We start from the raw sequence: 23,070 nt of genomic DNA, 5'->3' as shown, positions 1-23,070 counted from the left end.
ATTATAGTTGGCTTAGGATAGACAGGGCCTATCACTGAACTGTTGCAGCCATTTTGCTACCAACATGGGCCATGTGTCATCTCACCTAAACCTAGTAACTGCTATACCATGAGAAAAAGGAAGAATGGATGTAGATAAATAAATAAGGTGCAATGTATGTGCATAGATCAATATTTTCTATATTCACATAGATATTATGTGTCCAGAAAAGGTTGGTTAGATAACAGTGGTTATCTAGAGAATGGAGGGATGAGGAATTACACAGGAACTTTGTATACCATTATATGAACTTTACAATACCATAGTCAGAAAGATATTTCTGAATATCTTTCTATATATTTTAATCTTTTTTATCTTTAAAAAGATATTTTTACTTTGGGAAATTAATCTTAAAATGTGGGGAACAAGGGCATTATGCTAAATGAAATAAGCAAGTTACAAAAAGACAAGAACTGTGTGATTCCACTTATTTTATTTGGGTATCATAGAAACAGAAAGTAGAACCTTTGTTGCCAGAGCTAGGAAGAGGAGGACAAAGGAAGTTGTTCAGTGGATATAGAGTTTTATTTTTGCAAGATGAAAAAGTTCTAGCGATCTTTTGCACAACAATATGAATATAATTAAAAATACTGAACTATATACTCTAAAAAATGGTTTACATGGTAAATTTTATATTACGTGGTTTTTACCACAATTCTTAAAAGTTTTTAAATAATGCTAGGCCGGGCATGGTGGCTCACACCTATAATCCCAACACTCTGGGAGGCTGAGGTGGGAGGACTGCTTGAGGCCAGGAGTTCAAGACCAACCTGGGCAACATAGGGAGACACTATCTCCACAGTAAATTTAAGAAATTAGTCGGATGTGATGGTGCATGCCTGTAGTCCCAGCTAACTAGGAGGCTGAGGCAGAAGGATCAGTTGGGCCAGGAGGTCGAGGCTGTAGTGAGCTGTGATCGTATCACTGCACTCCAGCCTGGGAAACAGAGCGACACCTCATCTCAAAAATAGTAATAATAATCAGTGATAACACCATGATTTTTAAAGATAAATGGAATTTGAGTGATTTCTCACTAGACTTTTTATTGTTAAAATTTAAATCAGTGAATAAGTGCAGACTATAAGGTAAGATGTATTATTTTTGTTTGATATGTAGACATTTTAGTTCATGAATGGCCATTTTACTGAATTTGATTATCTTGAAAATTGAAATTTATTCTTTAAAATTGTTAGTTGTTGTTAAACCAAAGAATCAATAAAAGAAAACATTACCTTAAAAAACAATGTAAGGAGCAAAGTTAAAATTGATTTTGCAGAGGAAATTTACAGACTTTAGTAAAACATTTTTAGTCCAAAATAGACTTTAAACAATCCCAAAAGTAACCTAGTAATTTTACAGTATCTCCAAAGATAAATATAATGGGAAATCACTAATATTTAAATTAAGAAGTTTAACAAACCATTCTGAATAAATTATAGAATCAGTGAGTATTTCAATAGAAAAAGAAAAGGCTAAATTTGACTACTGAAAAAGACTACTTTGGCCCCCAGTAAGACTGTTTTACCTTATTAATCATTTCACGATTTAGATAAGACTTTCTGGAACTTCAGTGTAGCATACCACTTGCTTGAGAAAATTAAATTTCCTGTCACCTAATTGCTGACCTTAAAGGTATATAGCTAGATTTCGAGAAAGTAAATTTTAAGCAAAATATGTATATACTGTTATGCATAAAGAATCTTAGGTGTTCATTCGTTTGCTTCTATTGATACTACATTAAATTTACTTATAATCATAGGTTAATAGTTTAATGAAAGCATAAAAATTTAGTATGCCTATGTTTTTTCTCTTTCTTTCCAGACGGATTCCATTTCTAGGTATGTTTTATTTATTTTTTAACTGACTTTTTTTCTTATTTTTATCTTTGTTAAAAATGTGTTGCTAGGAATTTATGGATTTTGTAAGTTTATAGAATTATTTGATAATAAAAAAACAGAAATTTTGATGGCCTTATCATTGTTACTAGCTTTCTTTCTTAAAGGCTTTACTTCAAGATCACTAGTCAGAGCAAGTAAGATTTTTCCCCAAATCTCTACAACAAAGGTATTCCAAAGTTTCTTAAGTTAGTTCAACTATCTCATTATTAACATCAGGGACTGATAAAACCCACACTTGGCCAGAAATGTATTTGATTAAGTATTCAGAATCTTCTCTTGTAGCCCTGCTTTAGACAAAAGAGAACCAGTGAAGACACTTTAAAAAAAAGTGTCATCTAGCTCAACCCTGTAATCCTAGCACTTGGGGAGGCTGAGGCAGGAGCATCACTTGAGTCCAGGAGTTGAAGACCAGCATGGACAACATCAAGACTCCATCTCTACCAAAAAAAAAAAAAAAATTTCTTAATTATCCAGGCATAACTGTATGCTCCTCTATTTCTAGCTGCTGGGGAGGCTGAGTCAGAAGGATCACTTGAGCTCCCAGGAGTTCAAGGTTATAGTGAGCTATGGTTGTGCCACTGCACTCCAGCCTGCACTCCTCACTGGATACAGTGAGACCCTGTATCTTTAAAAAAAAAAAAAAAAAGTGTCACCTAATTCAAAATTATCCATCTTTTCAGAGAACCTCCACTATATCCTTGATTTTGATCTCCATTCCATTTCTCTTATCATTGTTAACCACAGCCCTGTAAGACCAGTAATAAATTTCTGTCTACTGATGATTCTATTGAATTGAAATGCAGAGCCAATGGCATCTATCAGAAAAGGTAACCTGAATTTCAGAACCAGATAATAAGAGAATTCTCCTTTACCAATAAGATATGTTTTTCCTGCTTAGGACAAACCCATTACTTGTCACTTTGGATATACTTTATTTCATCAAATCTAAGACATTACTCATTTTAAAACACCATTGCGTTACCTACTACTGAAAAAAAGGAAAGGTGCTACCAATTAAACTATAATGCATCATCGATTGTAAGCCATTTTCTGGTTTTGGAAATATTAAAATGTGGGAGGAAATGTACAATTTAAAATATTAATCATTATATGAAACCAGTTTTGGCTTTTAAACATGGAAATTTTGACTCTCTTCCTCAATTAATGGAAATTAGTAGTATTAAAAAAATAGGCTGGGTGCAGTGGCTCATTCCTGTAGTCTCCCAGCACTTTGGGAGGCTGAGGCATGTGAATTGCTTGAGCCCAGGAGTTCAAGACCAGCCTGGGCAACATGGTGAAACCCCATCCCTACCAAAAGTACAGAATTAGGCATGGTGGCATATGCCTGTAGTCCCAGCAACCCAGGAGGCTGAGGTAGAGGAATCACTTGAGCCCTAGAAGTCGAGTCTGCAGTGAGCTGAGATCATGCCACTGCACTCCAACCTGGGCAGCAGAGTGAGACCCTATCTAAAAAAATAAAATAACTTCCCACTTATTATATATCACAAAAATTAATCAGATAACAGAGGGAGACTGTGACCTACTCTTTTGAACTGTCAAGTTATATGTGTACTAGGATGTATGTTGTTATAATTGCAAAAGCCTATAACAAGGTTTTTTATTTAAATTAATCTTTTGAAGATATGAAACCAGTTCTACATCAGCTGGTGATCGATATGATTCCTTGCTGGGTCGCTCTGGATCATACAGTTACTTAGAAGAAAGAAAACCTTACAGCAGCAGGCTAGAAAAGGATGACTCAACTGACTTTAAAAAGGTACTTGGGTTATTTAGTTATATTTAATAAAAAGTTATCTTTTATGTTGAGATACTCATATTCAAATATTATTTTAAAAACTCATAATGAAATGAGTATTTTGAAATAACTTATTTTCATTTTCAGTTTTCGGCAAGTGATGGTTAAGTAGAATGTAAATAGCTGTTTGTTTATTAAAGGGAAGAGAAAGTCATCCAAGATGATTTTACATTTAAGTATCTCAAGTCATTGCTATGATTGAGCTGGAAAGGAGCGTTCAATAAATGGGTGCACACAAATGTATACACACTTTGTTTCTTGTTACTAGGAAGCAGCCAAACAGAGAAGATGGCTTTTCCTAAGAGAATATATTGATAGTTTTTCATAGGTAACTGAAAAACTTGGGGCAGCTCAAGTGCTATTAAGGATTGAAGTAATTAATGAATAAATCGCAGAAACTATATCTTCTTATTTTGTGCTTATAGTAAACATAAAGTCTGTTGGAGAAGGAGAAAGCTTATGGCATTTGTACATGTCCCCAGTTATCTGGCAGCTATTTGAATTACATACTTTTTTAAAAGCCAAGTTAGGGGAACGGGTGAGGGAGAGAATCATTTTACATTATGAATAAGATTCATCATTTATTCAATAAAGAACTGAACTATGCTAAGTAGAGAGATTCTACTCATGGGCAAATGGAGATGAAGATACTATCTTGCTCTTGTGGGCATTTTCCATGTAGTGGGGGAGAGAGACCTTATTACACAGTCATACTAATGACTGTATAATAAATAATGGAGACAGTTAACTTGAAGTAGAAAAGCAATTTTATAAAAGTATATAACAAAAGAAAGTAGATTGATTTCCTTGGCTGGGCGCAGTGGCTCACGCCTGTAATCCCAGCACTTTGGGAGGCTGCGGCAGGCCATCACCTGAGGTCGGGAGTTCGAGACCAGCCTGACCAACATGAAGAAACCCCGTCTCTACCAAAAATACAAAATTACCCCAGGTGTGGTGGCACATGCCTATAATCCTAGCTACTCGGGAGGCTGAGGCAGGAGAATCACATGAACCCAGGAGGCAGAGGTTGCAGTGAGCTGAGATCACGCCATTGCACTCCAGCCTGGGCAACAAGAGGAAAACTGTTATCTCAAAAAAAAAAGAAAGTGGATCGATTTCCAAAGGAAGTGTGGTTTCAGCCAAAAACGGAAGGATTACTAATAGTTAACGGGCAAAAATGGGTGAGGAAATTATTCCAAATAGAGTGGAATTACAAGCACATAGACCTGGTGGGGGGAGAATACATGATGCATTGGAATAATTAAATTTTAATTATAGCTAGTAGAGTGGAAGAAATATTCATTTGAGGCAGCAGTTGTATAGGCTGAGACCAGATCATGCAGTGCCTTATAGGCCATTGTAAGATTTTTCGTATGCTAAGAACACTGGGAAGCCATTCAAGAGTTTTTAATTTGTGGGTGGAAATGGAATGGTTGGCCTATGAAAATTATGAGATTTTCATTTTGAAAAGTTAATTTTAGCTCCTATATATAAAACAGATTAGAGGGTGATCAGGGAATTAGAATAGTTTAGATAAGAGATGATCATAGCCAGAATTATGGTGGAAGTAGTAAAGCAGGGGTAAGGAAGAAGGAGTGTTAAGAAAGACGAAAAACATTAGAAAAAGGGAAGGTCTTGGATTTTATCCTGGATTTGAAATATTTCAGGAAATACGTCATTTGCCTTTTAACTTTACTATAAGCAATGTAGAAGTATAATGATAAATACAGCTGGTACTCCGTCTCATTTTTGGGAATTCAAGAGAGAGTGATGGGCAGAAAATCTCACGGACTCCAAATAAAGATCACAGTGACTCCTTAGCCCTAGCTGCAGTTGCTGTGCAGGTATGTGGTCCCTCTTTATCAGATAACTGAATCTTTTTAAAGATAACCTGAAAAGTCCAATTTTTCTGTGAAGTCTTGATTTTTGAATACTGGAACTAATTTTAAGACTTTATATGGGACAAACACACTTGCATAACGAACAGTCTCTGCTTTGCAACCATGAAGGATTTTTTAAATGTATCCTTTATAGCTCATATGCTACATTAAGCTGTTTTAATATTGCAAAGTAATCAATGAGAAATTTTAAAGTAATAGGAGAGCAGAAAAGTAATTTGTTCTTTTACCCTAATTTTTATAGCTTTATGAACAAATTCTAGCTGAAAATGAAAAGCTGAAGGCACAGCTACATGATACAAATATGGAACTAACAGATCTTAAATTACAGTTGGAAAAGGCCACCCAGGTTTGTACCCTTTTCTTTTTGTTACTCTCAAGGTAATGGTTGTGATTTATCCCATCTAAAAATGGTATTAAAATTTTTTCTAATACTCTAAATAGAAGTTTGATAATTGATAATAGAAGATAATGCTGCTTATGGATTATTTACTTTTTCTGGAGTAAATTTAAAAAATAGTCATAGTCGAAAGTCAACGTATAAAAAGCCTTTTAATACCAATGTTGTGGTATGTCAAGGTTTTAAATGTTTATTTCCAGAATACCAAATGTAGCAAGTCATTAAAACATTAAAAGCATCTATACAGAATCATCTTATAGCCATATAAAAATTTTTATAATAGTTTTTGTTTACTACAAATATTTTATGTTTGTTCAAGTAAAGGTTATTTTATATTATAGTGCTGGAAGAAGATAATTTTAATCATAACTCCTTTTGTAAGTTCCTTCTATGCAGCAGTCTAGAGAAGATAAATTTGGACAATAAAATTGGGATGGCCAAGCAAAACTCACAACTTTGTACATATGATCTAGCAATTGTTTCCCAAGCCACTTTTCCATTTCCATGGAACATTAGTTCTGGGAGACAGGAATAGGTACATCTTCTCCTCATTTCCCTCCTTTCAAAAAACAAACAAAAAAAAGCTTTGTGACCAAAGAAACTAGGGAAATACTACATATTTTACATGTTAAAGACTTTACAGGGTCTATTTATATGCCAAAGGCTCTAAGGCATCCTGTAATTTTTAAGAAAACAAATGTGTCCAATTTTAACCTGGGACTTTCTAGCATAAACGTATTTCTGCAGCACAACTCTTAGAATCCAGCTGAAAGCATGGATCTAAAAACAGCATATCCAGATCTGTGAGTGGGACTACGTACTTTTTTTGGTCAGTCTTTACACTCATCTTTTTCTTAATTTTTAAAAATTAATTCTAAAAAAACAACAACAAAACAAAAGCCAAAAAAGTTCATTCTGTTTGTTGAACTTAAACTTGTTACCAGATCCTTTTTTTAACCATCGTTGTGTTGTAAAGCGATTGTCTGTGCACGGTAGATACTGTGCCAAACTTCTAGGGTTCAGGCTAACCTCACCACTCCTCAAATTCCTTCATGTTAATGGAGGTTTTTGTAAAGATAAACAGAAAAGTAAAACAGAACAAGAATAGGTTTCATAGTGAGATGTCATAAAAACTTACAGTGTCATACACATTAAAACTACTACTTATATTTAGGCTTCATGGTAAACTGGAATGTTTAGCAGAAAAGTTAACAGTAAAAATACCTAAACTGATGTTGCTGTTTTTTAATCAGTGAACTTGTCATCATCCTTCAGGTTGCATTAGTATCTTAGTGAGCCTGCATACATAAAAATATAATGAGTTCTCTGAGCATAGCTTCAGCTCTAGGGATTTCATTATAATGTTCTAAGTAAAGATGTCCACTGCAGCCAGGCGCGGTGGCTCACGCCTGTAATTCCAGCACTTTGGGAGTCCAAGGTGGGCGGATCACCTGAGGTCACGAGCTCGAGACCAGCCTGGCCAACATAGTGAAACCTCATCTCTACTAAAAATACAGAAAAAATAGCTGGGTGTGGTGGTGGGCGCCTGTAGTCCCAGCTACTCGGGAGCTGAGGCAGGAGAATTGCTTGAACCTGGGAGGTGGAGGTTGCAGTGAGCCAAGATCGTGCCACTGCAACTCCAGCCTGGGTGACAGAGCAAGACTCCATCTCAAATAAATAAATAAATAAATATCCACTGCTCCCTACTATAGTGTTCTGTCATGGTGACTCAGCTCATCTGTGTCTCCACTACTTAATGCCTTCTCTGTGTTCTGCTCTGCTGCCTACTTCATTGTCATGTAATTCTTCCTGTATGTCTCTCAGTCAAACCCTGCAAGAGAGAGGAGTTGATAGAATTAGCCTGTTACTACCCAGTATGGAGCAGCCTGTTTTGTTAGTGGCCATTTCATAGGTCACTGGACAGAAAGTTGCCTGTGGGTCAGGTACCAATTTCTGTTACCTGGCAAGAGAAGTAGGATTAAAAAATACCACAGCTTCTGCCTTGGCAGGTACTCTGAGTATCGCATCCAGTATGCTGAGTTAAGAATGAGAAGTATAATTCATAAAAGTAAAACTGATAAGCATTAAAGTAACTTTAATCAGGGGTTCAACTTTCAGGTATTTATCCTGAATCTACTGTGAACTTTTCCACCTTTTTTTTTTTTTGGCATTGATTGACTTCATAACTATTCACAAATACACAAATATTTGCGTCAGATATTTGCCACAAATAGCAGTGGCAGTTTTGATAGTTGCATGAAATTAATCTTGAAGTTTAGGTCTGTTTGATAGTATTTAGCCAAGAGACTCTGGAATCCTTGACTCTTGCCCTAGCCCAAGTACCCTCCTTCCCATATCATCTCCAAGGAAGGGAAAAAATACGCCAGCTTACCGGAACCAGTTTGCTGAATACCACTTTGCCAAATGACCATTTCACCAGATCTAATCATTGTGATTTTAACAGCTTTAACTGGAATGTTTAACAAGAAAGTTAACTAAGTAAAAATACTATCTAAACTGATGTTAATGTTTTCTAATCAATGAAATTGGCAACCCACATATAATTGCTAAAATCTTCCCATATGAAAAAATCTCCAGTGAAATGCTATTTTTCCATGTTTTGTTAATTTACATGTGTTGTTATTATTTTGGCTATTTGATTTTTTTCAGGTGCTTTTGAATGTTATTTAAAATTTTTTTGGTCTTGTAAAGAGTTTCTGTGATTTATTTTTAAATCCTCACGTGGTGTATCAGCCTTTGTTTTGTATTTCTAGCAATTAAGTGTTTAAATTCAAAACCAAAAATAAATGAGAATTAACTAAACAGTCTTATTCATATTTGAATTATTATTTTTTTTAATGGATACAGCATCTCGCTGTGTCACTCAAGCTGGAGTGCAGTGGTACAGTCAGGGCTCACTGCAGCCTCAATATCCCTGGCTCAAGCAATCATCCCACCTTAGCCTCCCAGGTAGTTAGGACTACAGGCAATGCCACCACACCTGTTTAATTATCCTTTTTTTTTTTTTTTTTTTTCGGTAGAGACGGGGTTTCACCGTGTTGCCCAGGCTGGTCTTGAACTCCTGGGCTCAAGTGATCCGCCCATCTCAGCCTCACAAAGTGTTAGAATTACAGGTGTAAGCCACTACACCCAGCCTGATATTTGAAATTCTGAACTGAATTTCTCACAGGAACCAATTGGAATATTGACTTTTATGTTTCCAGAAAGAGTAAGCAGAAAAGCTTGAAGCCATTTTAAAATAAGAAAAAAAGTAAGAAAACCTAGCCATGATTAGTTCTTTAAATGTTATACACCATAACCGTAAAAATTGTGAAAGAGGAATCAAAAAGTGACTTGGTTACAAGTCCTAGAGATACTAAAACATGAATACTGAAAGGGTTGGCATAAAAGAAAATTATGTAAAGAAGTATTTTTAAAATTACCACATTTAACAGTGAAATTGTGTTTAATCAATATGTTTTTAAAGCATATTTTGTGGTTAGCACTCATAAAGCATTCTTGTTAAAGTGGTCAAAAACCATTTTTGGTAAACTAGTAAAATTGGTTATTCAGCAAGTTGGCTTTTGGGGAATTCATTTTCAGCAAATTGACCAGGAATTCCAAGGGAGATGTTTGTACAGAGATCAATGTAAATAAAATCTAAGATGCCACTGTTTTTTTCTTTTTTTTTCTTTTTTCGTTTTGTTCTTAAACTGTGCCTGTGCTTAATGTCCAGAGCTCTCCAGTACAGGATACAACATGTAGGCTAAAACCCAAGGTGCTTTTCCATCCCTTAAAGCCAAGCTTAAATATCAGGATTTCATCAGCTTTGAGCTGGTCAGATAGTACAGGAAGTGGAAAAAATGAAAGGCCCGAGCTCACCAGCAGAAGAAAGCTGTACAGCTAGAATTTCTTATAAGTGAAAGTGGATGTGAACCAATTGTGGAGCATGGATGATTGGAAAAGAAACCTAGAGTGTGAACCAAGACCAAGATAGCTGTGGGAGAAAATAAAAAGGCCAGTTTACTGGTCTGGCTGCGTGGATACAGAGTCATTCAACCTGCTAATGAATATATTTCAATCAAGGTCCTGGAATCTGACCATTCTGATTAGCCACTCCTGATGGTGTAGGAAAGGAAAGAATTTCAGCTTCAGAAGGAAAGCTACAGTTTTTTTTTATTTTTCTTCCACATACTCACTCACTCACCCTCACGCCCAACTAAACTATGAAAGTTCCTGGGGAAAAGTGATAGAGAACATAAAATGAGAGCTCTGGTTACCATTCTATTTCTAAACATTCATTGCACTCTTTATTATTTTAATACAAATCCTGTTTTCTCTTTGCTTTACTCACAAACCTGTGTTTTACTCCACTTGAATATTGTGATTTAATACCTATTAAAAGAGAATTACTGTGGTCGCCCCTCAACTTTTTTGCACTTATCTCTTTTATAATTTCTTACTTTGTTGCAGAGACAAGAAAGATTTGCTGATAGATCACTGTTGGAAATGGAAAAAAGGGTAAGTGTCCCACTTATTAAATAATTATTTTTTTCTTTCTTGTTTTAGGTAAACAATGGTAGGTTTTTTGTTTTTATTTTGTTATTATGGATGGCAGTTTTAATTAGTTTAAATATTTATTGAGTTAATGTATTTTACAGCAACTTCTTTATAGAATTCTATGGGGTTTCTCTAGGTATGAAATGACCTTGTTAAATAAAGTTTAATTTACCACATAATTCTTTTAATGAATTTAAAAAAACTGTCTTGCCTTGATTCTGAAATGTACTATACACATTTTGATAGTGAATTTGATATTTTTGAAATGCCGTTTATCTCTTATGGCCTGTACCTAAAACGTTTTAATCATAAATACATTTATTTTAATTCTTTATAAACCTAAAATACTTTCATTCTTGAAATAAAGTTTCTAAATCTGGAACATCAAATTTTCAAATTCTTTTTAAAGTTAATTTAATAATTTTTTTAAATTTTGAGTTGAAATATTTAACTTAAGTAGGCTATTTTAAACAAAAAAATGATTACAAGAAAATCCTTATGCCACTTGATGTCTTTCTGCAAGTTTTTATTGAATGTAATACATTCACTTGTATTTCTCTTCACTTATTGTTGCTCAGAGGTCTAGGAGTAGTCATAGGAATAACTGTACAAGTTTAGCCTCATCAGTTGAGAATGTATAAATGATCCAAAAGTTAAAAGAAAAGTGCCCAAAGATTGTTTGTAGTGTAGCTGAGCAGTAGCTAGACTTGGTAGGGTTTCGACCAGAGAAGAAATGACATGCTGGTAGCTATGATCAAAGAGTAAATACTTAGGAGCTATTGATATAAAAACATTTTTCTTCCATTCTATTTTAAAATAACCAATTTGCCCTTTTCACCAAAGAAAAGAGAAATGGTTAAAAAAAAAGAATATAAAAATAGTGTTATAATGTCTGTCATTTGCTAGTTGTACCTTGCAATAGCTACCATTTTATTATGCTTTCTGCAAGTTTTAAAAATTAGTGTTCTGAGTCATGTTTTCAAAATGGACATAATAATTGCTAAAATATTGTTTTAATAAATTTAATATTATTATATCCTGTTAGAATATTTAACTGTTACTGAATTTTATCTCCAGGATAGGCAGAAATAATAAAATCAGTTCTCTGTTATACTAACGGTTGAGATGAAAGGCATGGATAACAAACTGTACCTAAAGTAGTATTTATTTTTCAAATACAATCACAATTTTAAATATTTAATTTTTCTTATGAAAGTAATATGTTTATTACAGAAACTTTAACAAAAGAAGACAATATTAAATTATCTGTAATCTGTCATGCAGAGATAGCTGATATTTTGATACTTTTTTTTTCTAACATACACATCATGCAGACACATTCATACTCTGACAAGCTCACCTGACCTCCTTTTTCTGCTTGTCAAATGCAGATAAATTACAAAGTAGCTAATCCACTCTCTATAATCATGGTATTAATACTAACTGCTAACATTTATTCATCATTCTCTGTATATCAAGCAGGCACAAAATTAAACACTTCACATGCATTTTCTCTAAACCATATTTTTTTTCATTGTGTTTTTTTTTTTTTTGTTTGTCCGTTTGTTTTTTTAAAGAGACAGAATATTGCTCTGTCACCCAGGCTGGAGTACAGTGGCACAGTCACGAATCACTGCATCCTCCAGTTCCTGGGTTCAAGCAATCCTCCTGCATCAGCCTCCAGAATAGCTGGCACTACAGGTGCATGTCTCCACACCCAGCTATTTTTTAAATTTCTTTTTGGAGACAAGGTCTGACTTTGTTGCCAAGGCTGGTCTTGAACTCTTGGCTTTATGCCATCCTTTCACCTAGGCCTCCCAAAGTGCTGGGATTACAGGCTTGAGCCATTGTGCCTGGCCAGTTATATTTTTTAATGTTAATATGTTTGTCAAACATAAGAAATTTCATACCATTTTACAGATGTCAATTTCATTGAGCTAATAGAATCAGGCAGTTGGGTGTAGTTTTCTTGTCTTACTTTACCACTAATTTAAAATCTTGAAGACACCTAATAAAATTGAGGCTTATAGGGAGATTACCTCTCAGAAGAAATATTCTATTTCTGATATTTTGCAAAGTGGTAAAGATCAAATATGACACTTTATGTGCTAGTATTTTGAGAAGTGTGATGATTTGTATGAATTTGTCATGACTGTATTATTTAGTAGAAGAAAGATCTATGTATTGAAAATAATGTTTTTGTCTATACAATAATGTTTAGGCATGCCAATGTTGGAATAACATGGTACTTAAAAGATGATCACTAGGATTCTGTCTACTTTTTAAAATCACATACCCTAAAAACATTAACATTTACAGTAAATGTACTGCTTGACTAAATATCAGCATTTGTTATTAATCTGGGAAAGAATGTCTTGGAAATAGTTTCAGTGTGATTAAACTAAATTTAAATGGTTTGTATCTGAAAGGTGACCGGCAAGAGTCAGTATCTTCTGGGCGGTATGACCTAACCAGTTTTACAGCTCATCAATTACTGCTGCTTGCTTTTTGCATAACACCCCAGAATGCTTATCATTTAAGGGAGAATAAAACAGTACACTGCAATAATGTGTGGTGTGTTGGCTTTGCCTGTCACTCTTTGAAACAAGTTTAAAATAAACGCTGCAGTTGCTTTTCTATTACATTCACTGCATTAATGCTACACATAATGTCAACCTAAATACAAAGCTATAAAGTCAGTTGGATAAATAATGGCTAGTACACATTGTGAGTGGAGGAAATGAGCTTCTCTTACATTCCTCTGAAATTGCAAAGTACACATATTTTAGGCATGTTTGCTTCTTGCTTTTCTGCTTCTGTCACTGTAATATGATTGCATCTTTGTGTGAGTTTTGTTTTTCTTTTCTGTACAGTCTTCAGTCTTGAGTATTGATTCACTCTAAGTTTTACATGAACTCAAAAAGTAGTTTGAACATGTTATATAGCATCTTCCCAGAAAGTCAAAGCTTTAAATTAAGAGCTTGTACTCTAAGGATAAAGATCTTCATATTTATTTTTGTCAAATTTTGGAAAGCTCTTTACATATCACTGGCATCACATCTTTTCTACACTGCTCCTGATTGGACCTTTAATTCTGAAGTATCACTATTTCACAGTATAGAAGAAGACTTAAGAATATAATAATTATATAACTAACATTGGTACCTTAAATCGATCTAGGAACGAAGAGCTCTAGAAAGAAGAATATCTGAAATGGAAGAAGAGCTCAAAGTAAGTAAACTATGTTACTTATGAGAGAGAGTGCTGTTTATGTATTAATGTTTAAAATACTATTATAGACATGGTTTACATTAATTGTTCTCAAAGCTGATTACCCAATTTGTGAACTGTCTATATCTGGTGCTTCTCTTTCTTCCTGAATCCAGGTTTTAGTGAGCCAGAAGAGGGTCTAAAACCCAAATCTTAACACCTATGAAAAGAAGGAGCAAAAATAAAAAATAAAACCTGAATTATTTTGATAATCAATTTGTGTAGCACTTTTGCTGTTCAGGTATAGAAAAAGTTAGACAATAATAATAAGATGTAGGATTTATTATTTATTCTTTATGTTTCTATATACTTTCATGTTTTTTGGCGAGTAAGTAGTGGAGGGGGTTACTATAAAATGTTCTCCTTTGAAAGTAAAGGACATTAGGGGAGTGAACAGGCAGAGCTGTATTTTATCAAACTCCATATTACCTATAGAAATAATTATGTTTTGAATGTCTTCACAAGTAGCATAGTTAATTGATTACCTCTTACCACACTGTCCTTCATAAAATCTTTATCACATTGTGAATTAATGAACCAATGCATAGTATATTGTACCCATAGAATTAGAAGTTCAAGATTTAGATGTTTCATTATTAAATTGTTTGGTTTATTATTAGACCATTATTGAATGGCTTTGAGGATTGGAGACAAATCTTTTGTATTTTGTTTGCTTATGTATTATTTAGTTTGAAATAGAATTTTAGGAATACAGTGTTTACCTTTCTGAATCTCTTATTCCTTTAAGACGTAATATTTTTTAAAAATTACCTGTGATTACATTCTTATTATACTCTTTTCCATTTTCTTATTTTTTATTCCTATTTCTTTATGTTCTGATTCCTGCAGAACCTGCACCAAATAAAGCAAATTCAGTCTCTGAGGGAGTTAAATGAGCGACTGCTGACTGAGAATAGGGCCTTGACAAGAGTGGTAGCCAAGCGCTCAGGGTTCTATAGGCACCTGCAGTCTGTGAACCTATAATTTTTAGTTTCATCATTTCTTCTTGGTAGAGCCAGGCAGGTGTTTTTATATTAGTAGGCGTGTTTTGTAAGAGCTCACTTTTACAAATTAATGCCATTGTGTCTGGAGTATATCATATAACTAATTATGCATGGCTTCTTAGAATGCTAGAAATTGTCACTAATTGTATATTGCAATTGATGAGCTACAGTAAAATTAGGGATGATTTTGGAATTTAAGTTAAAGACTTATCTGTACTTTTGTAAAGCTTTTGCACATTTTTTAGCTATACAGATATTTTAGGACTTAAAATATGACTTATTTACAGTTCTTTACTAGAGAGAAAACAAACAGTATATAACATTTTACATATAATTAATATATTTTGAAGCTGAAGATTAAGCATGCATTATCTGTTTTTCAAAATAATGTCATTTGAAGTCAGAACCACATTAGTTTATATTTCAGTTTATATTACAAATATTCAAATGAATAAACTTAATATTACTATATTTTATATCTTAAAGATTCTGAACACAGATAAGAACATATTGGTTCCACGTAAAATTAAATCTTCCTAAAGATTTTGCTTAAGGTAGTTTTGCAAATAGAAGTTTTACTTTTATCGAGTTAGATAATCTAATACGTTTTGAAAACTGAGGAAAGAGGACTATTTTGGAAAGTATGGTTTAGGGACCAAAAATATGAGCTATTTCATTTCCTAGTGAAACTGGCAAAGAACATACAGTTTTAATCATCCTTAGTAGAGTATTCAGTTAACTTGTAATATTTTCACCCCTTCATCAATTTGTCTGTAAAACAACAGAAAATTGAGATGCGTTGTTTGAAGATATGAGGCTATTTGCTTCAAAATTGGTTATTTTTGTAATAGTTGGATCATAGATACAGACTTACTACTTTAGCTTAAACATGATACACTATTCTAATAATAGTAATTGCTTGTTACCATTTAATAAGCATCTATCTGGGATCGGACATTGTTTAGGCATTTTAAACTGAGCTACTGTAGGTGAATCGTTTAAGGAATTTTAATAATTTAGAACAAGTCTAATTTCCTCAATGTTTTCCTAGGTAGTTTGGCTTTCTTGTGGAACAATATTAAGTATTATGATTTTAGGTCTGACATACATAAAAGCAAAAGTCTTTGGTTTAGGTGCTGACAGGAACCTCTTTTAAGAGCCTATCCTAACAAAAACAGGCTTGTCTTGGCTGCTGGAATGTGGTGTTCTTGTAAGTCATAAAATCAAGTGATTTAGTAAATTTCAATGGAAAATTTGGAGAGAATAAACCTTTCATTCCAGCATTTATGAAACTAATGAGCTTTACAAATCCAGGTGTGGTTTTTTTCCTTCTTCCTGATACATGTTTTAGATACTAGAAATATATATAACTGACAAAGCTTGATCATGTGTTTTGTGGTGAAAATATAACATTTATTAAGAATAACGTTTTATCTTTTAATATTGAAGGTAAAACTTGATCTTCAATTTTTGTCTTTATAGATGTTACCAGACCTAAAAGCAGACAACCAGAGGCTAAAGGATGAAAATGGGGCCTTGATCAGAGTTATAAGCAAACTTTCCAAATAAAAAAAAAGAAAAAAAAAAGCAGCAAGTAATGGAATTGCACATATTAGTAACCCAGTGGACCATAATTGGCAGTCACTGGAAGTCTGGGAAGAATCCTTGGAGACTGTCATTTTCGGATATCCTGCCAAATGCCCTCTTATCTAGAATTTTTGTTTCATTTTGTTTAATTTTCTGGGGTGTTTTTGTTGTTGTTGGTTTGTGTTTTTTTTTTTTTTAATCAAGACCATTGTTTCATGTTAATGCAGCTGCTGAGAAGATTTTTTTTTAATGACTGAGAAAACTTGTTTACAGCTCCAGCATATAAGGAAAGTGTTCAAGGCCAGATATGCCTCAGATATTTAACCAGTAAGCCTTAGTTGTACATAAATACTTTTGTGTCAACAAAAACTTTCAGCTCTCACAGAAGACAGTTACTCAACATTTTTTGATGTGCCACAGTTTCGAGTTTTTCGATATTTAAATTTTTTGGCTTTTCATCTAAGTTTGGGTTTGTATTTTTTCCTTCTAAACTCTTCATGTGGCAGAGTCTTCTATGTTTTCACAGCTTTTTCATTACAGAAAAGAACACTTGCTCTTCTGTGATTATTGTCATGTATTAGGCTAATGCTGTGTTGTCTTCCCACCTGGAACTGAATTGCTTGGTGGAACATATGCTTTCACTGTTTGTGCAATATGCATTTATTTCTTATATGAATGCTTTAAAGTCATTTGAGATTAGATCTTTTAATTCCTATTTTCTGCTTCATTGGTCACTTTTTTTTTATTGTAGTATAAGATGTTAGATTCTGTAATCTTCACATTCATTTTAGCAGGTACTGAGTGATGCTGTATATACAAATAAGTGTATTGTTTTGATTTTTAGACCACCACATGGCATGCTTGACTATTTCTTATTTCAAATGTCTGCTAATGCAGAGTAGGCTACTCCATGATAGTGTTAAAATACAAAATTTGCTAACAATGTGATATAAAGACTTTAAAAGTTACACATTATGTGGAGCCCTATCTTTACAAAAGTTTCCTACTGTAAAGTGCTTTTATTTTCAGTTTTCATTTGATAGTACTCAACCATAATTAAAGTTGCATAAGATAATTGCTTTACATTTCACATACCTATATTTATCTGAGTGCTGTCTAAAACTGTTGTGCTAGCCAAAGTAATGTTATGAAATCATTTGCAGAATTAACCCGTGAGTTAATGTTAAATGCACTGTTATTGCCATGTGAAGAGGCATCGACTTTGATACCACCATTATGTTCAGACCATTTTATACATTTCAGTGGCCTTTTTTTTTTTTTAAGGAAAAAAAGCGCAAAACCAAGTACATAGTGACGATGGCTTTTATTTGGACAAATAGCTTTTATATTTTCATTAAACCATGCAAAAAATACTACATCTTTCTGGCACATAACTGTCTCCTTAACCACTGAACAGTTCAGCCATTTGAATAAATTGTACATTGTAAAGCTTATAGTAGCTGATTGTATTATTGATTGTATTGTATACTATATTAAATGTGAATTTGTACCCCTTCATTTTAAAAGGTCATTGTGTTCTACTGCCTATTTTAGATTACTTTGGGGTTGGGGAAGGGTGTTTTGGTAAGCAGGATTTTAAGTCCTCTCTCTCTTGATTGGTTTTATGAAGATATAAGGTTATGCTCTTACTACCAAGCTCAGGATTCTTGATTTTAAAGGTACAAGGATAGTTGTGGGAGTTTTATTTTTGGTTATATTTGAACTGTATGAATGGTAGGTCTGAATATTGAGAATTTCCATGGTCTTATGTGGAGGTAAAATATACAGATAACTGATCAGTTTGAGTGACTGCAACATGTTCTGGTTGCACAACAGTTAGGCATGCTATGGTTTATATTTGTGAAGTTTGGATGCCTGTGAAGAATGATTAAATACATGTTTCTAATATTTTAGTGTTTTGTATTTAGGTTATTTATTCTTTGTATCTAAAACTGAACAGCTACTGTGCTATATTGATTTTATTGGTAGTATTGAGCAGACCTTGTTTCTGCATGAAACTAGTTGCAAAACCCACTATTTTGGAAATAAAAATGTATTTTGACATATACAAATAAAATGAATAAAACTATTTTAAATGTGTGAACTTTTAATGAAGACATTTTAAATTTTGTTCTGAGATATTTAAATTCTGCATGGGTATTTTTTCACTAATTGCTTTACTTGGATACCAATTTGAATAATTTCTGAAATTGTAATATTGTGATAATTTGCACAGCATTGTATATGCACATCTGTAAATGCAATCTTAATTGCCATATTTATGCAATCTGTGTACCAATTTGGACAAATGTTTATATATTTTACATAAAGCTGTCTGTATGCAGAATCTGAGAACTAGTTTTTTTATGATAATAAGTGGGTAAAAAATAATAACAGTGAGTTTTAGGGTAGTTGCTTTGTAGCACAAGATTTTGCTTCCATAAACATTTTTTTTTTTAAAGTAAACCTGTGCTTTTTCTTATCTGCAAACATAGGCTTAGCGATACATATAAAGGTAATATTCCATTGAAGCATACAGTTTACTTTAATATTAGATCATTTTCCAATTTAGATTTGTCCAAGGTTCGACCTGCTAACACATCTATAAATAAGAGGCACTTTTAGCCAGGCATGGTTGGGAGGCCCAGGTGGGAGGATCACCTGAGGTCAGGAGTTTGAGACCAGCCTGGCCAACAGGGCGAAACCCCGTTCCTACTAAAAATAAAAAATTAGCCAGGTATGATGGCGCACTCGCCTGTAGTCCCAGCTACTCAGGAGGCTGAGACAGGAGAATCACTTGAACCAGGGAGGCAGAGGTTGCAGTGAGCCAAGATCATGCCACTGCACTTCAGCCTGGGCAACAGAGTGAGACTCCGTCTCCAAAAAAAAAAAAAAAAAAAAAAAGGCACTTTTGATTTTGGAACTTTGATAGAGGACTGGTAGTAAGCCTAAATTAATACTATTGACTAAATTAATACAACAAGGATTGAATTCTATTATTTCTATTTCCAGTACTTCACCTATTCATGCTCAGAATGGTAGGTTTTACTGTTATTTGTCCTCCATAAAAAAAACAAGCATTTTACATGCAAATACTTGAAAGCCAAATAAAAGCTACTATAGAACTCTGGAGGAGTATTCATATAAAAAAAGTAGATATTTTCTAATCCATTAGGCTAACTTTATTCTTTTGCTTAAAAGTATATTACTACTTAATCTTCCCTGGCTAATCTGAGACAGTCATGACTCCCAATCCCAACACATTTCCCATAGGGCATAAGAAATGGCTTTGTAGATTATCCTTCACTTTGACATTATAAGCAGAACACAGAGCAAACTCCACTAAAAATTATTAACTATTCATTAGCTCTATCTTGTTAATGATAACCTTTGTTTGCAAAGACGAAAGCTGGCTGATGGAGTCTGCTTTGATGTTCCATGTTTACACTGTATGTGTGTGGTCTCTATCTGAATATGATGTTCAGCAGGGATGATGTACATATGAGAACTCTCAAAGTATTGGGTTTAGAGTGAAATATTGATTGTTTTCATATTTTATTAATCTCTGTCTAACTAAATCCATTTCTTGACTTTGATTTTGGAAAGGTTCTCTGGCGTTAATTGCCATACAAACGAGTGCTCTTTCTCTTAGGTAAGTGATGTGGAGAGTATTATATTGCTGTTCCTTGCCTATAAAATAACCAGATTACAAAAGTACTAAATATAAAATAAAATTACAGGAGTCAGAAGTGTGAGATTTATTTCTATAATAAGGTAACAAATAATGGATTCTACCTTATTACTGTAACTTGAAAGTTTTATTAAAAGTTGTCTAAAGGTTATTAGAAGTAAGATCTTTTGAGTCAAGCTATCCCAACACGTCCCTGCTTAAATTCCAGTAAATGTCTGGGTCTCATAAACCAACTGCATTTTCATTTTTAAAAAGCTGAAGGAAAAGGGGAAAAGTTTGCAGAAATGAAGGATATTAGCAGATTCTGTCCTCAACAATATATAACTAATAGAACATGTACTTGGTGGTTGTAGGTCTGGAAGAGTGACAGTGGAAAAGAAGAGATTTGTTTTCTTCCCCCCTTTCTCACTCTCAGTTTTTCTTACAGGTCTGTTTCAACAGCATATCTCATTTGATCCTTAAAGTGCTCCATTTTACAGGTGAGAAAGCTGAGGTTTACGGATTCTTTATTTGTTCAGCATCCAAAGCCTGGTACAACACAAAACTCTTAACCGATACTTTGTGGTGGTGGTTTTTCCCAACTGAATCCAGGACTTTTTTTTCATATACCAGTTAGTTGCATAGATTATTTTCATGTAATTGCGTAAGTTTCTTGAGTCTATATACTTAGGCTTAAAATATTTGATTATCTTGGAGGATGGCATTTCTTGATTTTTTTTTTTTTGAGACGGAGTCTCACTCTGTCGCCCAGGCTGGAGTCCAGTGATCTCGGCTCACTGCAAGCTCCGCCTCCCAGGTTCACGCCATTCTCCTGCCTCAGCCTCCCGAGTAGCTGGGACTACAGATGCCCACCGCCACATCCGGCTAATTTTTTGTATTTTTAGTAAAGACGGGGTTTCACCGTGTTAGCCAGGATGGCCTCGATTTCCTGACCTCGTGATCCGCCCGCCTCAGCCTCCTAAAGTGTTGGGATTACAGGCGTGAGCCACCGCGCCCGGCCTCTTGATTTTTTTTTTTTCTCCTCATCCTCTAATGTCACATCCTCACCCCCACACCTGCTATATTTTTCCTTTCTTAGGGCTTACTTAATACCACTTTGCCCTATAATTTGTTTTTGTTTTTGTTTTTGTTTTAGAGGAATGCTGTAATGCTCAAGCAGTTAGTTGATTTTCTGGTGCAAATTCTAATGATGGCCAGTAGTCCATTAAGATTTAACATACCTGCATGAAAAATTTCCTTTGCATTCTTCAAAAATAGATTTTTAAAAATTGGTGCTCAGAGCTTAATTCCTTTTTTATTCCCTAGTAAGATAAGCAACGTTATTAGTGCTACAGTTTTAACAGACTTTTCTCTTCCAGTGAAAAATGTGTGGAATACCAAATATGTAAAACATAAAAATTGAATTTATAGAAACTCATAGATATGAACTTCCCCACCTCCCAAAACAGTAGCCAAAATGGGCCTCTATAAAACAGTTTTATGACAGCAGCTTGACTCCTTCACTTGTTACTGCACAATTCTTAGGTTGTGACCACAGCATTGCTAAGCAGATGCATCTGACTTAAACTTTTATAATATATATACTATACACATGCTCTAGTAGTATACTAGTTTATGTGAGTGAGTGTGCTATTACTTTCCTCAACAGTGAAAAACAAATAGAGGTACAGTGTAGGAGAAGCCTCACACAAAGATAACCTGGCAGTACAAGTTAGTGCACTAGTATTCAATATGTCCAAATTTTGCCTATTATCTAAACATTATTTTTACAATTTCTAAAAATTAAAGCATTTTAGCAAAATTTGAATTTAAATTTGATAAAATCCATTAAATAACTTTGCAAGCCCTACGGGGACACTGATCTGTAAACCTTTGACATGGTCCTTTGGATTCAATCACATCTAGATAATAAATCTCAGCTTCATTTGATAAAAGTCAATTACATATATCCAAAGCATCTTGTTTTAAAAAACATAATGTTATTGTTTCTTCTTAAAATACCTTAAAGCAAAATTTTGGAATAATTTACTTGGTTACCATAAACACCTAATTTTTTACTCAGACCAGTAAGGGAGAAAGGTTTAAGAGGTGGATTTCAGAGGACTTCCTTGTACCATTGGAAAGAGCAAAGTAAACCTCTGTAACTATGCTGCCACATCTGTCCTAAAGAACTCCAGGGACACTGACCTGCTACTCATATGAATCTGCTTTGTTTATGAACCCTAGTTGCTGTTACCAGAGAAGGAAAGATAGGGAAAAGTGGCAGGATGTTTATAGGCGTCATATGCAAAATGTGTTTGCCATAGAAAAGACAGGTGTTGTGGGCTAGAAAATGTTGTAATCAAGACTTGATAATAGCTAATAATTGTTAAGAAAATATTATAATTTTATTTGTTGGAATGTCAGGATTATCACTAATTGTGGATACTTAAAGTTTACGTAATGCTTCTCAAAATATCATGAGGTCATCTGGGCCATTTGTCAGCCTTCGGGTCAGACTAACCTTGTTACATAATGCTCTTCTGCATAAGAATGTTATAATCTGTGATTTGTTCTTTTGGCTGAAGCTTTAGTCCTGCCTATCTCATTCTTTCTTTGTGCTTTACTGTCCCTCTAGTGTCTAGTATTTGCTTTACTGAGACTAGTAGTAGAAAAACCAGAGGGGAAAGGACCTAAATTTTAGTATTTTCTGTGTACAAACGCCTACACATATCTTGTATTTGTGTTTTTTTAAAAAAAGTTGTTTCCTTTATTTTACTATGAGCCCCAGGAAACATCAGAATCTCATTCATCTTTGTTCTCAACACTTAGCACAGTGCCTGGCATGTAGTAGGTGTTTACTAAATGTTTTGGAGGAAAGAGTAAATCTGAATAGTTGTGGTATGTGTTGTGGAAGAAAAAATCTAG

The 23,070-nt window shown here is 34.1% G+C and overlaps 1 protein-coding gene across 4 annotated transcripts in view; it reads left to right on the top strand.

Moving 5' to 3' along the window:
• Positions 1-18,561, top strand: part of PPP1R12A (protein phosphatase 1 regulatory subunit 12A) — a 164,005-nt gene extending 145,444 nt beyond the window's left edge. For 3 of the 4 annotated variants that reach the window (XM_008958330.6, XM_034936274.3, XM_003832870.7), the window contains 6 exons: positions 1,861-1,877; positions 3,579-3,714; positions 5,896-6,000; positions 10,525-10,572; positions 13,792-13,842; positions 16,368-18,561. In XM_008958330.6, the coding sequence (XP_008956578.1) occupies positions 1,861-1,877; positions 3,579-3,714; positions 5,896-6,000; positions 10,525-10,572; positions 13,792-13,842; positions 16,368-16,454 (444 nt within the window). In that variant the 3' untranslated portion in view covers positions 16,455-18,561. Of the gene's footprint in view, positions 1-1,860; positions 1,878-3,045; positions 3,086-3,578; positions 3,715-5,895; positions 6,001-10,524; positions 10,573-13,791; positions 13,843-16,367 lie in introns of those variants that run through there. The other variant, XM_055095937.2, reaches the window with a different exon arrangement.
• The last annotated feature ends 4,509 nt before the right edge of the window (positions 18,562-23,070 follow it).

This window comes from Pan paniscus, chromosome 10, assembly GCF_029289425.2.
Source record: "Pan paniscus chromosome 10, NHGRI_mPanPan1-v2.0_pri, whole genome shotgun sequence".
NCBI classification, from domain to species: domain Eukaryota; kingdom Metazoa; phylum Chordata; class Mammalia; order Primates; family Hominidae; genus Pan; species Pan paniscus.
Note: the sequence above shows the minus strand (reverse complement) of the source record. Positions and strands in the feature narration are given on the sequence as shown.